This window comes from Lepeophtheirus salmonis, chromosome 6, assembly GCF_016086655.4.
Source record: "Lepeophtheirus salmonis chromosome 6, UVic_Lsal_1.4, whole genome shotgun sequence".
In the NCBI taxonomy this organism is placed as follows: Eukaryota; Metazoa; Arthropoda; class Copepoda; order Siphonostomatoida; family Caligidae; genus Lepeophtheirus; species Lepeophtheirus salmonis.
Window position 1 is genome coordinate 57,632,849 of NC_052136.2, and position 17,180 is coordinate 57,650,028.

The 17,180-nt window shown below is 34.4% G+C and overlaps 2 protein-coding genes and 1 long non-coding RNA gene across 5 annotated transcripts; 1 reads left to right on the top strand and 2 right to left on the bottom strand.

Annotated features, from left to right (window-relative positions):
• Positions 1-307: 307 nt before the first annotated feature.
• LOC121120898 (uncharacterized) lies at positions 308-1,206 on the bottom strand. 3 transcript variants are annotated; one of them, XR_005865255.2, is made up of 2 exons: positions 1,100-1,206; positions 308-796 (listed from the first exon to the last, which is right to left on the bottom strand). It is a non-coding gene; the product is annotated as an uncharacterized lncRNA (long non-coding RNA). The 3 variants fall into 3 exon arrangements; XR_005865254.2 differs by having other exon boundaries at positions 1,086-1,200; XR_011781014.1 differs by lacking the exon at positions 1,100-1,206 and adding an exon at positions 851-1,079.
• Positions 1,207-7,462: 6,256 nt separating this feature from the next.
• gcl (germ cell-less) lies at positions 7,463-9,524 on the bottom strand. The gene has a single exon (XM_040715375.2). The coding sequence runs from the start codon at positions 9,060-9,062 to the stop codon at positions 7,659-7,661; it is 1,404 nt and encodes a 467-aa protein (XP_040571309.1). The 5' UTR covers positions 9,063-9,524; the 3' UTR covers positions 7,463-7,658.
• LOC121120487 (U5 small nuclear ribonucleoprotein l(3)72Ab) lies at positions 9,506-16,216 on the top strand. Its single transcript, XM_040715373.2, is given in 5 exon segments — positions 9,506-9,818; positions 9,909-10,196; positions 10,198-10,698; positions 10,700-15,827; positions 15,881-16,216. Coding segments are annotated over 5 exon segments (6,330 nt in total). The 5' UTR covers positions 9,506-9,632; the 3' UTR covers positions 16,108-16,216.
• Positions 16,217-17,180: the final 964 nt, after the last annotated feature.

Consider the following 17,180-nt stretch of genomic DNA (forward strand, 5'->3'; position numbering starts at 1 on the left):
AACATAGTTCAAATTTCCCCTTTCCTCTTATCAAAATGGCAAGTATAAATATAAAGACTGGAAAATGCGAAATAGCTAATTGTTATAATAATTCATCAATCTCAATTTTCACTCTTAGAAAGGAGTATAATCTCTTAAAGGAATCTCCACGATTTGTGATTAAATTTGACTTGAATCGTATGAAGCCTATAACAACATTATGAAGAACATTTTCATAATTGATTTTTTCTTATAACTTCCTAATATTCTCGTTTGGTCTCGTAAATACATATTTTAATAAAAAATGTTTAGACAAATAAACCTGTAATCAATGAAGTATCATTTATTCTACAAAATATTAAATAATAATAAAATTAAGTCTTTCAACCTATTATTGATATTTTTCAAAGTATTGATTCTTAAGATATGGCAATTATCAAATATAACTGCTATCTTCATTTCAGGATGTCTCTTTTAGCTCTATTTTTTCCCCACCCCAAGGATTCCGTAGTACTAGGTAGGTCATATATATGAGTAAATGCTATATTTACATATTTACATTTACCCTTTTTTCAATCATGTCATGAGAATTCATTTTTTTTAGTTCTGTCTTCTACATAAGTTCTTGGCATTAAGATTCGTCGATGGGACTCCACTTTTTTTAAGTGCATTGGAAAGTGAAAATGGGGGGGGCACTGCTCCATCAACAACCAACAAGAGTGCACTTAACTTTGTGCTTCATGTTGTCAGAGTCCTTGAAATTTGGTTTGTTTCCAATCTTGGCGACGGCTTTAGAAGCGCTGGATTTTTAGGACATCTGAAAATAGATGGTTATAATATATATAGAATATTAAATTAAGTAACAACTAACAAGGATGGCAAAACATATTATTGCTTTATAAAGTCATGAAAATACTTATGGAAAAAAGCTTATTTTCACATAATTGTGGTTAAGTTCACATTTCTTCTACAATTTACAAGAAAGATCGTGCTCTAGGGATTTAGTAAAAGCCGGTGTTCTTGAAGTACAATTGAATTCAATACAAGCAGGTATTGAACTCTACGAATAAAAAAATAAGAATGCATCAAGTTTCAATGATACCTACCACGATAAACATACCTAATACCAAACTCTTTTTGTAAAAATTAGAAGGTTATTTTATTATTAATTATTAATTTATTAAGATTTTAAGAATATTATTCGTAACAGAAAGGCTTATGTTGACTTGTGCCGAAACAAGTACATAAACTCTTTTTTTTTTTTAAAGAAGAAGGACCAAATGTAGTTCTTTTAAAGGCGCTAGAGGGTGTTTGATGAAACAGCTGTTTCAAAATAATAACAAATATCTTGTATTATTCATAAATCATTTATTAAATGGAGTGAGTTCTAGAACTCATTATGAATTATGAGTCATTGTAGACGAAATCTTGGTTCGTTGTTATGTATTTAATATTTCCTTACATGTTTTTATCTTCTTGTATATTCGCCTATGTATTATAAGTACTGTGTTTTACGTATTATAAATAGTCTCGTCTTTTGTTAATATATTAGAGTATAGTTAGAATACACATGATCCTATTAACAGTGTTACATTATTCCTCCACGTGAATTCTTCTTCTCATTTCTCTCGGTCATCCTGGATCTCTCCTATTCTAAATAAGCTTGTGTCTCTCCCTCGTCAAGACGCAACATTCGTGAATCGTGGATTTTGTATTTGTTTGAACACTAGAACAATGCGGAGTCAAGCTGCTGCCAGATTTCCCCATTATCTCTTCATCGAGGAGTATGTCTGTTCCTGATTCAGAAGCAAGCACGTCTCCAGTTTGTTTGGGAGGAGGGGACCCCTCTGATGTTCCTCAGAGCTTCTCGAACTCTAATGTCTCCAACAATGAAACCTTCTTTCCTTCAGAGCAGCGGAGCCTCCGAAAGAAGCTCGCCAAGTAGAGCTCCCTCCCTCAAAGGCAAAGGCCCCATGACTCGGAGCATGGACTACGAACACGGGCCATTAATCATCCCCTGCTGGTCTACTCCACATTTACCCGAAGTAGCCTTCACACCCAGAGCGAGCTTTGCCTTCATCCCCTTCTGGATTGGATGGACTCCTTCTTGATGTCGGAGTTTCGGGGCACTTTTCATCAGCATCGACTGACGGAAGCATCAGTCCATCACGAATGAGAAACTCTGGGTTCATCGAATGAGACAGATGCTCAACATTGAAGCGTTCCTCAAAAACACGCATCCTCGACCAGCATAACAGCAGTGCCACCCAGCATCACCATCTAAGAAAGTGAATAGTCAATTTTGAAGGTCAATCAAAGGAGGGGCAATCCCAGCTCTCTCTTTCGATCCCTCCCCTCACACATGCACACACAGAATAACCTCCATGTGAAGTATGGACTCAGTAAAGTCTGTCCTACTACTTTTCTAGAGATGGGTTTGGATATTACTCGTACCATTAACTTCAATGAAGAGATATGCCGTAAAATACCCGGTGAAGGAGGGTACCCGCGAGTATTAGCCTCTGGACATCTTCGAATCATCGTTAAAGGCATTTCATCGAAACCACATTGTCATAAATATCTTTCCAAATAACTCTTCTTCTAAATTATAATAAACAATAATCCTTCGTACTAATTAACATACTTGAGAAAATTTCTTTTTATTTTCATATTATTTATAAAAAAATATAACAATACATAATAACAATTATAAAATATAGATATAATAAATATTTACATATATGGTTTATTACATACACTTAATAGAGAAAAATTTGAAATACGATACCAAACAGAATTGATATACTATAATAATTTTATTTCTTATGAAGTTGTCCTTTATTTTTAATTTCTTGTTGTTACTTTAAAGATTTTGCAAAAATGACTAATCGTAATCTTATAAATCTATTCATGAGCTTATCTTTTAAGGATTTTGGAATAATGTCGAAGTCTTTAGTAATTAAATCACATGCATGTTTAACTTTGATGGATAAATGTTTCTTTTGTGATTTATATAATGACACGTCCATGTTTCTAATTGCATTTTCAATAGGCATAATAATGTTTTTAAAAATTTGCGTTGGAACAATGAACAAGACTATTTCCGTTGTAATCTGATACATTAATTAAATGTGTTATGCTATCATAGTATGTATCATTGAAGGCACTTTTTAGTACGTAAATACACGAATCACATGAAGGCTCGTATTTTTCAATTTTAAAAATTAAATAACCTGATAAATAGTACAATATATTAATCTCAGTAATAGTTAATAGAGATGTATTGAAAAAGTTTTATCCAAATAGTGGAATGAAGTAATCCTCCCCTAAAATTTGACTTTTATCATATGACTTTCGCACATCCAAAACCTCCGCCAAAAATGTTGAATCGTCATAATTATAATTGCTGGAATTCACATCCTTCATAACTTGGCTTAAGCATATTAAGCGTAAAATGTATTTGAGTTCCTTAGCAGTAGGCGTGGGGTTGGTCGCTCTGACCATACTGAAAAGGTTTTCAATACAGTCCGAGGAAAAATGTGCAGTTAAAAAATAGTTTAATTTTTTTGCAAATCTAATCTTGATAATGATGTGAGGATGGAGCCAGTTTGTATAGGTTTCCAAGAGGCAGTATTATTTATTTTAGAAAATATTTCAATTTTTTTAATTATATTAATAAAATCATAAAAAATGCAATTGACTCTTCATACATTTCCTCTGATAAAATGATATCATTTGTATACAAAATATTGTACCAATTTTTTATTAAATGTGATGGGTCGGCTATAAAGTGGATTTTATCGCTTGTATTAGCAGGATTGCCGATTTTATTTTTATAATGAGACTTCATTCCACAATTTATACCAAATCATTTCCACATCGTAAGTTTTGTGACCCCATATCGGTCGAAATACTTATTACATCGATTCCTACCTCACGAGATTTTTTAATAGTATCAATAACAATCGGGCCATAATCTTTACGTTCGTATGCATTAGGGGTAAAAAAGTAAGCAACTACTTGTTTCCACCTCACAGTGGAAACACCAGATAACATAAACACTAAAGCTTTAGTTGCATTTCCTTTAGAATTAGGAAATGAGGATTCACCCATAATACTGCCATAATCTATCGAAACCTTAACGGAACATTCATCGAAAGTTAATGAAGCTTTTCCATCTATTTCAGACATCGTTCTTATTTTAATTTTTAGGATATCAAAGACTTCAGTTAAAATTCCATCATTAAACATGATAAATTCAGTTCTTCTTTGCAAGGTTCTGATAGAAGGCAAGGGCAAATACTCTCTTACTAAACCGTAGCCAGATTTTCCACACGCCATCCTTAACTTTAAAGCATCTTTTATAGATTCATTGCTAAAAATTCTGCTTTTTCTATTGTTGACTCTCAAATTTTTATGAAAATCCTTATTTCCAATTTTTAGTTTTAAAATATTTACATTTTCGAAAGAAGTGATTTTTTTTCCAAAAGTTTTATAGTACTTTTTAATGAGTCTATAATACGTTCCTGGCATTTAATCTTATTAAAATATAAATGACAATCATGGCACAAGCTTTTAACAGAGATTTCTCCCATACTTTCCAAATGAAAAAAAGAAGATTGCGATATTTTTGAAACGTTATAACTTTCTTTTAAACTCGAAGGTGTTGTCGAATCTATTATGAATGGCGTATCTTGACGAATCTTACAGTAACTATGGTCCAACTGCAACCGAGCCTTGACAGTAGGAATTGCATCAAGTCTCAAGTACTTCTTATTTGTAGATACTTTAGTAAAAAAACTATGGGATTCAAAATGATTCTCACAGACTAACGAATTGATTTTAGGTTTCCAATCAAGTCGATACTTAAGATTGCTAATCCATTTGTTTCTTCTTTCTAATTCCTTTGGATTTTTTGGAGGGGGAAATCTGAAGAATTGAATCCGTCCTTGAAGCTTTTGATTCTTGCTATCGGATCTATTGCTACATCCCATTACAGAGCATCCACCCATGGATTATTGATGTATTTCTCGTATTTATGACGATAAAATGAAGACTATATTTGTTTATACGATAGATGTATAACTTGTGGTAACTTTTGGTAATGATGTAGAAAAGAAGAGTTTACTTACTATAAGTTGTAATAATTTAATTTAAACTAAATAATGCAAACAAATAAGCGAATAAGACAACGTAGATTGAGGTTGGGAATATAACTTTGTACTGAATACTAGTGACTAGATATAATATATCCACTTACTAGAATTCAGTACACTTATTATGTGTTTATTCTAATTCATCCTTCATCAACTCCTCTTTACCTATTTGAATGAAATGTTAAATGGAAAAGCGACATCTAACTTTTAAAAATTAAACTATTTTATGTCCAACAACTTTTTTGTTTACATTTGCTTTGTTGTGCTACTTTACTTTAACGCTTTAATGTTGACATAATAATTAATAACTGAATGTTTTCATCCTTATGTTCCTTTAGTGTTCATTAGCTGAACGCTTCAATAAATTGTCTTCGTCCTTCTAGAGAGTAAGCACTCAATACTTTATATCTCTATGACTGGAGCCCACAAAGTTGAACTGAGGCCGCGATATATTGTTTATCGGTCTCGCTTGCTGTGCTTATTTTTGTTTGTTGTATTTTTTGGTATATTTATAAGCTTTTAATATTCCATCTGCATAATTTTATATCAAGAATCACGTCGTGATACTTTTATTGTTTCCTGCAACATTTCCTCCAAAAAGAAGCATTAAAAAAAAACAGGTTCGCTACTAAGCTTCTTGGGGCCCTATAATATGATATCTATAACATTTCTTAAGCCAGGCTTTCCCAAACTTAACTATTACTATGACAATAAACTAATACATTTTTAGCTCAGGCCCCCTTTAAAAGAAACATTTGTACTACGTATGTGTAGACTGAAAGCAATTCTGAATTCACCATCTTCCTACACCCTCCCCTCACGGCCCCACTTTGAAAACCATTGTCTTATGCAACCTTAATTACCGGCGCCCCTGTTTGAACTTAAGGGACTCCGGACTCTGCGTATAAGGTAGCAACGGCTTTGTTTGTATCTAATATCATTTCCTGGTCCTGAATGTTCTAGCGACGCCCCATGTTAATTGAGCCTGTATAAAAAGAACCGAGACAAATAGAACCCTTGAACCGGGCAAAAATTTGTTTATGTCAAAATTTAAAACTAAAGCGATCTACTATTATAAACTATAATCATATAATAGGTAAATTTCTATTGTAAAACCTCCACTTTTTTTTTTAATGCAAATATAATCAAACCTGCACTCTCTTTTGACACTCTTGAAAATGCAACATATAATTGACCAAGTCAAAATACTGATTTTGGTAGATATAAAGCAATTTATTCAAATGTTTGATCTTGTGGTTTATTTATTTTCATTGCCATTGCTAACTTAATTGGGAACTGTTTTGTTATAAGTGAAAAAGGAAACTCGTCACCAATAGAAGTAAGGGTGATTCCTGTAATAAATTCAACTATTGATTATTATAATCCTCTTCCTCCGATTTTAATATACATTCTCTCTTTTTCCGTTAGCACAATAATTTGTTGTTGTTTTTTAAATTTTTTTGGTGCTTTTTCGAATCGACAACCCATACTTTAAAAAAACTTTAAGACACTAGGAATCGATTTTGTTTTATGATAAAATTAATTTATTAACAAAAAAACAAACTTGCCCTCCAGAGCCCATCAATCTGGTCTGATCATAATGAAACATAGTCCTTCGTTCGTAACTCATAATTCTGAACAACTTATATTTTATGTTAAGTCTGTATCTGTCTCTTTTTTATTTTTAATAAATGCGATTTATCATTGCTTTTTCAAAGTGGGACGTACATCAATCAGACGCGCATATAATTTATTTTAATACTATGTAGGATAAAAATCAACAGCTATCAAGTCTGAAAAGACAAATTGTGATTGAGATGGAAAATTATAATCTGATCAGTGCTGTAAAACTCGTTGATAATTATTATACATATAATATGAAGCTTGACAATACAAACGCAAGAATGTTTTCAAAAATAAGTGGGTGTATTTTTCAACAAAATATTCTGATCAATCTTGATTAGATTTTATTTGAAAGGGGCCGCATCAGGCCCAAATTAAGTCTAATTTATTTAATGAAGAATCTATATTATAGTTTGCCTTCTTGCACAACTCTACTTATTCCAAAAATTGAATATAAATCCTATAATTGAACTAAATATGCCTATAAAATATTTGGTTGCATGTGTGCATATTTATCATTTTTGCTGAAAATTGCATTTATGATAACTTGCTACATACATATATAACTAAAAATTAAACGAAGAAACTTATTGTCCTACAAATTATGAACTGAAGGTCTTACTAATTATTATACATTACAAAACTTTAATTTAAAAAAATAATTATGAGTAACATGAAAAAAAAAAAATAATAAGTCAAATGGATTTCTGTTAGTAAGTATGGAAGCTTATTTAAATATTATTTTAATATTCAAATTGATATAAATGTCATAAACATTCGTACGTTAAAAATATAATATAAAATAAGAAGTAAGTACAAAGCTCGAATGAAGTGAGTGGAGAAATTTATGGACTAAATATTTGAGGCCTTAATGAGTAGTATTCATTTCTCCATAACTAATTATTTATTATTCACACAGAAATTAAATGCCAGACAGAGAGGAAACTTTAGGCCACTTTCTCCTTGTTCAATTCGTAGTAATTCATGAGACTCATCCAATCGTTCTAACTCAATTTTCTTAATTCCGCTACTTATTCTATAAATAACTTGTTTTTGTTCATTCAAACGTGATGCCGTTACACGGCATAGAATGCTACGCGATTTATGAGTAGAGAGTAGAAGTTCATCTGATTTGAAATTTCTTTTAAGACTAATAACACCGTCTTCATAGTGAACGATCAAATCAAGACCCATGTTAAAGCCTGTCCAACGCCATAGGGCAGAAATATTGGGTTGTGTTAAATTGCGACCACATCTCATGGAATATTGATTAAATTCCTCTTCAACTATTACATTTGGTCCTGTATCGAGTCCTTGGTCAACACGAAGTAATTTTTCCCATTGTGAAACAATCATTGGATATACCCATTCCATTGGAACGATGCCGTCAGATAATAACATTTCAAGGTCCAAGTGATGATTCACAAGGTAAGGTAGTCTAAGAGCACGAAATAAAGGAGCATAAGAAGAACCAGTCTCTAAATTCAAAAAGAATTTGGATTCTTTAGCGTAGAGCATTCTGAAATGAATGTGAGATGAGGTGACAGCTTGTGTTGGATCTCCATTCCACTTGGGTGTGATTTGCAAATAGAGCCAAAGTCTGAGAAGTATATAAACTGAAAACTCTGTTTGATTGACAAACAAGTCATTGGCTGAAATGAGTTTAATTAAAAGTTCCATTGGAAGAGAAGAGAGGGTCGTCAAATTTTGAGGTAGGGAATGCAAAAGATTGACTTTAAGCCAATCGGTGGCTGTTTCCACAACAGAAAAGGACCCGTAGGTGGAAGCCGCATTGATGTAAGGTAGAACGGTATCTTCATTCATGGTTTCGATCATGAGTGCCTCAATTTGCAATTGTAGGCCATGGAATTGAAGAAGTGTGACAGTGGCAAGAAGGGGAACGAGCATGTCCACCTCAAGATCGATTTCCCCTCGATACAGGGAACTTAGAGCCGTATTAAGTGTCTCTGAGGAAATGAGAGGGTCAATTATATTCAGCTCCACAGTCTCCAAAGAGCTTTCTATCCAGGACCCGGAAAACATGCTCTGGAAATAGGGAGACTGCTCCAAATAGACTTTGTGCAATCGCCATTCTCGATCCAGAGCTCGAATCACCACATCCGAGTTGTGTCCTTCCAGAAAGAGACGTCCATAGATATGATCACAAGTGGAACGCAGTTTACAACGCTTCCTCGTATTCACATATTCCGTTAAGTCGAATTCGTGAATCCTTTTTCGTTTACGCTCTTCACCTCCACCTCCCAAATCAGAGTTGTGTTCAGTTTGGCTTAAATAATTCCCCATTTTCCTTCAACTTCAGGTCTCAATCAATAAATGCCAATACACATTTCCGTCATAGAAGTCTGCTCATTTACCAATCGCCTCCTCCTCCAAACATCTAACATCCGGCAGTCTCACTCATCTTCACATCTCTATTCTATAATTACTATTTTTGTAGTACTAGTAATACTAATATAATAACTAACTAGTAAGTATTTACACTGCTATTCACTTTTAGGTCTATTTCGGTTACTTATTTCAAATTTTTATTTTATGGTTATTAATTTGATATATATTTTGTAGTCGTTTTCACAATATAAAAGTTCGAACAGGGAGGGAGCCAAAGAAGAAGTTGTCTACATCACTCATTGCTCACTCCTTTTCGTTTGTTATTTTGTTGTTGAACTGCAACAGCAACAGAAGAGCGAGAGAGAGAGAATGAAATGACTCACGGAACCTCGTAGCACCGCTAAAACATTGCTTTTCTTCTTCTCAGCTCAAAACATAATACAACGCGTCCGTAGAAGACTTTTGGATCTTCCTTATCCAATCCACCCCTTGTTGGTACCTTTCTAGATAGAGGTACTCATCAAGATGGCAGATCAAGCAGCGCGTAACCTACAATATGAATACAAAGCTAACTCCAACTTGGTTCTTCAAGCGGATCTCCGTCTGATCGAGAAGAGAGGGCGGGATGAAGCCACTGGAGAGGTTCTATCCCTCACAGGCAAGTTGCTTGGAACTAAAATGGGGGATCGAGCACAGAAAACGAAGCCACAGGTGAGAAATACGCTCTATTTTGATAATTTATAATATGAAGTAGTTAAATTTCTGAATGATGGCTGATCTGATGAATATTATTGCAATTAGAAAAGCGGATCCAAGAAGTCTAAGAAAGGAGGTAAAAGTGGAGATGCCTCCGACTCCCTCTTCTACAAACCCAAAACAGAGGAAACGAAATCCACTTTCGAAGTCCTTTTAAGCTTCCTCTCCTCTTTCTTTGGGGATCAGCCCGAGGATGTCCTCAAAGGAGCCGCTGAAGAAATCCTTCTCACCCTTAAAAATGATAATCTCAAAGAGAAAGAGCGTCGAAAAGAAACGGAAGTGCTTTTAGGAGGACTCAACGATGAAAGATATGCACTTCTCGTTAATCTCAGTAAAAAAAATTACAGACTTTAGAGACTCTCAAGTTGGGAAGTTGGATGAAGAAGTGGATGAAACATATGGCATTAATGTTCAATTCCAAGAATCGGACTCTGAAGAAGAGGAGGAAGATGAAGATGATGAGGAGGATGAGGTCGAAGAAGAGGAAGTAGAGATTGAAAGAGGTGCAATCAAGAGTGGGGATCAATTTGAAAAATCAAATGCCACTTCCAAAAAGAAGACTGAACTTCATCCTTTAGATATTGATGCACATTGGCTCCAAAGAAAACTCTCTAAATATTTTGATGATGCTACAGTGTCACAACAAAGATCCAAAGAGGTTTTGGATATTCTTAAAACTGCTGTTGATGAGCGTGAATGCGAAAATCATCTTGTTTTGCTGTTAGGCTATGACTGTTTTGAATTTATTAAAATCCTAGTTAAGAATAGAGTGATGATCACTTATTGTTCACTCTTCAAAAGTGCTCAAACTGATGATGAGCGTGATGCCTTAATAAAAAAAAATGTCTGAAAACAGTTCTTTAAGAAAAATTTTGAGACAATTAGAAGGAGAAGACGTCGATGGAGACGATAGTAACTCACGATCTAAATCAGGAAGTGGTCGTAATAAAGAACAATCAAGAGATGCTTCCGATAGGGATGCACAAGAAAGAGAAGTCTTAGATTTGACAGAATATGCCTTTTCACAAGGATCTCATTTCATGGCAAATAAGCGCTGTCAATTACCGGAAGGTTCTTACCGTAAACAGAAGAAAGGATATGAAGAAGTTCATGTGCCTGCATTAAAACCCAAGGAATATGACCAAGGAGAAATATTAACTCCTATTGAAACTCTACCTACTTACGCCCAAGGTGCATTTCCCGGATTCAAAACTTTAAATCGTATTCAGAGTAAATTAGCTGATATTTGTCTTAACAGTGATGAAAATGTACTACTCTGTGCTCCTACTGGTGCTGGTAAAACAAACGTTGCCATGTTAACCATTCTTCGAGAAATTGGTAAGCGAGTTAATTCTGATGGTACTATACGTGCAGATGAGTTTAAAATTATATATGTTGCTCCCATGAAGTCACTTGTTCAAGAAATGGTGGGTAACTTCGGTTCTCGTCTCGAAGCATATCATTTAAAAGTTGGGGAACTAACGGGAGATTCTCAAATGTCCAAGGAACAAATTGCTGCGACTCAATTAATTGTATGTACACCTGAAAAATGGGACATTATTACTCGAAAAGGAAGTGAGAGAACATTTACACAATTAGTCAAACTCATCATTTTCGATGAAATTCATTTGTTGCACGATGAAAGAGGACCTGTACTCGAGTCTTTAGTTGCGCGTTCGATTCGGCAAATGGAAACTACTCAAGAAAGTATACGACTCGTTGGACTCTCTGCTACTCTACCTAATTATCAAGATGTAGCTACATTTTTAAGAGTTAACCCTCGAACAGGACTCTTTTATTTTGATAATAGCTACCGACCTGTTCCACTAGAACAACAATTCATTGGAATTACTGAGAAAAAGGCTGTTAAACGATTTCAACTTATGAATGAAATTGTTTTCGATAAAGTGATGAATCATGCTGGAAAGAGCCAAGTATTAATTTTTGTTCATTCCCGCAAAGAAACAGGAAAAACCTCTCGAGCCCTAAGAGATATGTGTCTCGAAAAGGATACTCTTGGTCAGTTTCTTAGGGAAGGCAGCGCCTCTATGGAAGTTCTTCGGACTGAATCAGAGCAGGTCAAAAACGCTGAACTTAAAGATCTTCTACCATACGGATTCGCAATACATCATGCTGGAATGACGAGAGTTGATCGTACTTTGGTTGAGGATCTTTTTGCAGATCGCCATATTCAAGTACTGGTATCAACATCTACTCTTGCTTGGGGTGTGAATTTGCCAGCTCATACTGTCATCATCAAAGGAACACAAGTTTACAATCCTGAAAAAGGAAAATGGACTGAATTAGGTGCTCTTGATGTATTGCAGATGTTGGGTCGTGCTGGTAGACCTCAGTATGATACCAAAGGAGAAGGGATCCTTATAACCAATCACACTGAACTTCAATTTTATTTGTCTCTTCTTAATCAACAACTTCCCGTTGAATCGCAAATGGTCACAAAGTTACCGGATATATTGAATGCTGAGCTTGTGCTAGGTACAATACAGAATGTTCAAGATGCAGTGGATTGGCTTGGCTACTCCTATTTATTTGTGAGAATGATGAGGAATCCAACTTTGTATGGTATACCAATTGAATCTGTAAAGGATGACAAAAAATTAGAACGCTTTAGGGGAAACCTCATACACACTGCCGCTTTGAGTATTGATAAAAGTAATTTGATAAAGTATGATCGCAAATCTGGAAACTTTCAAGTTACTGAATTAGGAAGAATTGCTTCACATTATTATTGTACTCACGAAACAATGTTGACGTATTCTCAATTACTTAAGCCTACTCTAAGTGAGATAGAGTTGTTCAGAGTATTTTCTCTCTCAGGAGAGTTTAGACACATTACTGTACGCGAAGAAGAAAAGCTGGAACTTCAAAAGTTAATGGAGAGAGTCCCGATTCCAATTAAGGAAAGTATAGAAGAACCTTCGGCCAAGATCAATATTCTCTTTCAATCTTACATTTCTCAACTCAAGTTGGAAGGATTTTCTCTTATGTCTGATATGGTTTTTGTGACGCAATCAGCCTGCAGATTAATACGAGCTATTTATGAAATAGTTCTTCATCATGGATGGGCTCAACTTGCTGATAAAGCGATCACTCTTTGTAAAATGGTGGATAGGCGAATGTGGCAATCCATGTCACCCCTTCGACAATTCCGTAAAATTCCCATTGAAGTTGTAAAAAAAATTGAAAAAAAAAACTTTTCTTTTGATCGATTTTATGATATTGGACCAAACGAAATTGGAGAACTGTTGAGGATGCCCAAACTCGGGAAAACCATTCATAAATACATTCACCAATTTCCTAAAATTGATTTATTGAGTCATATTCAACCCGTTACACGCTCAACCCTTAGCATTGAACTGACTCTTACTCCTGATTTTCAGTGGGATGAAAAAATTCATGGGCATTCGGAAGGCTTTTGGATATTTGTTGAAGATGTTGACTCAGAAATAATTCTCCATTCTGAGTTTTATTTACTAAAACACAAATTTGCTGAGGAAGAGCATGTAATTAAGTTATTTGTTCCCATTTTTGAGCCACTTCCACCTCAATATTTTATTCGTATTGTGTCCGACAGATGGATTGCCTCTGAAACAGTTCTCCCTGTATCGTTCAGACATCTCATCCTTCCTGAAAAGAATATTCCCCCAACGGAATTATTGGATCTTCAACCACTTCCAATCAATGCTTTGAGAGAAATTAAATACGAAAAATTATATTCTGAGATTACACAGTTCAATCCTATTCAAACTCAGGCGTTTAATGTTCTATATAATTCAAATGATAATGTGTTACTCTGCGCTCCTCCTGGATCTGGCAAAACCCTTGCCGCAGAATTAGCCATTTTCAGATTATTCGAAACCTCAGAAGGAGATGGTGGAAGATGCGTCTATGTTACTCCTAAGCAGGCATTGGCTGAAATAGTCTACGAAGATTGGCATCCTCGATTTGCGACACTCGGAAAGAAAACAGTCATATTAACTGGAGAAACTTCTACTGATCTTAAATTGATTGCTAAGTCTCACGTAATTGTCACAACACCGGATAAATGGGATGTACTATCTAGGCGATGGAAACAAAGGAAACATGTTCAAAATGTACAATTGTTTATTTGTGATGAAATTCATCTTCTTGGAGGAGAAGATGGGCCTGTAATTGAAATTATTTGTTCTAGAATGCGATATATTAGTTCTCAACTAGAGAAACCCATTCGTATTGTCGCACTTGGTGCATCAATATCCAATTCTAAGGACTTAGCAAATTGGTTAGGTGTAAGCACTAACTGTTCATTTAATTTCCATCCTAATGTTCGTCCTGTTCCTTTGGAGTTGCATGTTACTGGATTAAACATAAGCCACAATGCATCTCGTTTGCTTGCAATGGCTCGACCTGTTTACAATGCCATAAAAAGACACAGTCCTTCAAAACCTGCTATAATTTTTGTACCTTCTCGTAAGCAAACCCGTCTTACCGCTATTGAACTTCTTACATATGCTGCTGCTGATGATATGCCTGATCGATTTTTACTAGCGGACCAGAACGATATTAAATCATTCGTGGATAAAATTGATGATAAGACTTTAAGAGAAACTGTTAATCAAGGAGTTGCTTATATTCATGAAGGTTTATCCACTTCTGATAGAAAAACAGTTATTTCTCTCTTTGACTGTGGGGCCATTCAAATTGCCGTCATTTCTCGAAGCCTTTGTTGGGAAACAAATTTAAATGCACATCTAGTTGTAATTATGGATACGCAATATTATAGTGGTAAGCATCACGCTTATCACGACTATCCAATGACGGATGTAATGCAAATGATTGGTAGAGCAAATCGCCCAACTGTAGATTCAGATGCAAAATGTGTTCTTCTTTGCCAAACATCCAAAAAAGGCTTATTCAAAAAGTTTTTGTATGAACCATTACCCGTTGAAAGCCATTTGGATAGAAGCCTGCACGATCATTTTAATGCAGAAATTGTAACTAAAACAATTGAAAACAAACAAGACGCTGTAGATTATCTTACCTGGACATTCCTATATCGAAGATTAACTCAGAATCCTAATTATTATGCTATGCAAGGAGTTTCTTACAGGCATTTATCGGATCATCTCTCAGAACTTGTTGAAACCACTCTGACTGATTTGGAGCATTCCAAATGTATTTCAATCGAAGATGATATGGATACTTCGCCGCTAAATTTGGGAATGATAGCAGCTTATTATTACACTAATTATACAACAATTGAGTTGTTTAGTATGTCTTTGAATAATAAGACAAAGATTCGTGGTCTTATTGAAATAGTATCTGCAGCATCTGAATTTGAAAACTTACCAATTCGCCATGGTGAAGATAATCTTCTAAGGAATCTTTCGCATAAATTACCCAATAAATTAGTCGGTGGAGCTAAGTTTAATGATCCACATGTGAAAGCAAACATTCTTCTACAAGCTCACCTATCAAGAATCCAGTTGAGCGCAGAACTTCAACAAGACACAGAAATGGTGGTTGGTAAAGCTGTTCGTCTCATCCAAGCGTGTGTTGACGTTTTGTCCTCAAATGGATGGTTATCACCTGCTATTGCTGCTATGGAACTATCACAAATGGTAACTCAAGCTATGTGGAGTAAAGAAAGCTACTTGAAGCAAATCCCTCACTTTTCGGGTGAAGTAGTTGAGCGCTGTAAGTCATCTGATGTTGAATCTGTATTTGACATTATGGAACTGGAGGACGAGGACAGAGATAAATTGCTACAAATGTCAGACATTCAAATGGGAGATGTGGCCAGATTCTGTAATCGATATCCCAATATCGAATTAACTTATGACATTATACATAAACATAATTTGTCTGCTGGATCTCCGGTCAACATCGAAGTTAGATTGGAAAGAGAAGATGAAATCACAGGACCTGTTATTGCTCCATTCTTCCCTTCAAAACGCGAAGAAGGTTGGTTTGTTTTTATTTATATTGATAAATTAATTAATTTATTTCTTTTCTAGGGTGGTGGGTCATTATTGGGGATCCCAAAGCAAACACTTTGCTTTCTATCAAGCGATTAACTCTTCAACAAAAAGCAAAGTTCAAGTTGGATTTTGTTGCTCCAAGACAAGGAAAATATCATTACACTCTGTATTTTATGTCGGACTCCTACCTTGGTTGCGATCAAGAGTACAAAGTTAGTTTAGAAATTGGAGAAGAAGCCTATGACAGTGACATGGAAAAATAAAATAAATCATATCGCATTTTATTTGAGTATTTATATTTAATACAACTTTTTTTTGTTTTGAGTTTGAAGTTTTTTTAATGTGCAAAATATAATCATTTGTGGTCACAAATAACTTTATTTAATTAACTTACATACGAGTATATTTGTATTCTTAAGTATGTCTTCTACATATAAGCTTTAAAACAATTTGATAGATTGAGCCGACTCGTGTCTGAACTTTGAAATATCCAGCTTAAAAAGTGAGGTCTAATGGTTTTTATAAGTAATTACTAAAATCATCTCATATCTTTTTAGACGGGGATTCACACTAAGAGAGAAATAGATAGAGGGTTCAATCATAAAAATAACGGTTGTCCTGGCCTATGCCACATAGGTTGTGTCGAACAAAGTATATTATATCTATATAACTAGCATTTGAGAAGCAAAGACGGAGGGTTAAGTTATTGACACTTAAAGCTACATATTTCCATGATTTACCTTTCCAAAATTATATTAAGCAAATATTGACTTTGTAAGATGAAGGTACAATTAATCAATGTTTAATGTGAGGTTGAGGGATCCATTCGTGTTCGTTGCAGGTTAATTTTCCCTTGAAAAATAACATCAAACAATCATGAGAAGCTGATTTGTAATCTTACTAGAACATAAATTTTACAAAAAAAAAAAAAAAAAAAATAGCAATATGAGCAGTTTCTGGCTCAAAGGGAGCAATTCAGTGATCGCTCACAAATCGTAAATCTACCAATAAAATTACAAAATTCTGTTAATAATAGAATTTGAATACTGCAATATATATTTAACTATTTCTTTGATCTTAAGGATTTAATTTAAAAAAAAATTGTTTTCTTTGAAATATATGTACCAATGCTGGAACGTTTTAACAATTATAAGTGTATATATATATTTGAAGACAACTATTTGTCCAGAAGATTAGATTTATTGTAAATTCCTTAAAAACAATGCTTCAATAGGAATTAAATATATTTTCCTTTGATTTATTACCCTTCGATTTTTTTTTGTATTTTATTCTTTTGATCATTTTCCTCAAAAAATACTTTTTTTTATACTATGTG

Excerpts from the sequence above, each read along its gene's own strand:
- gcl (XM_040715375.2), bottom strand. The coding sequence starts at position 9,062 with ATGGGGAATTATTTAAGCCAAACTGAACACAACTCTGATTTGGGAGGT.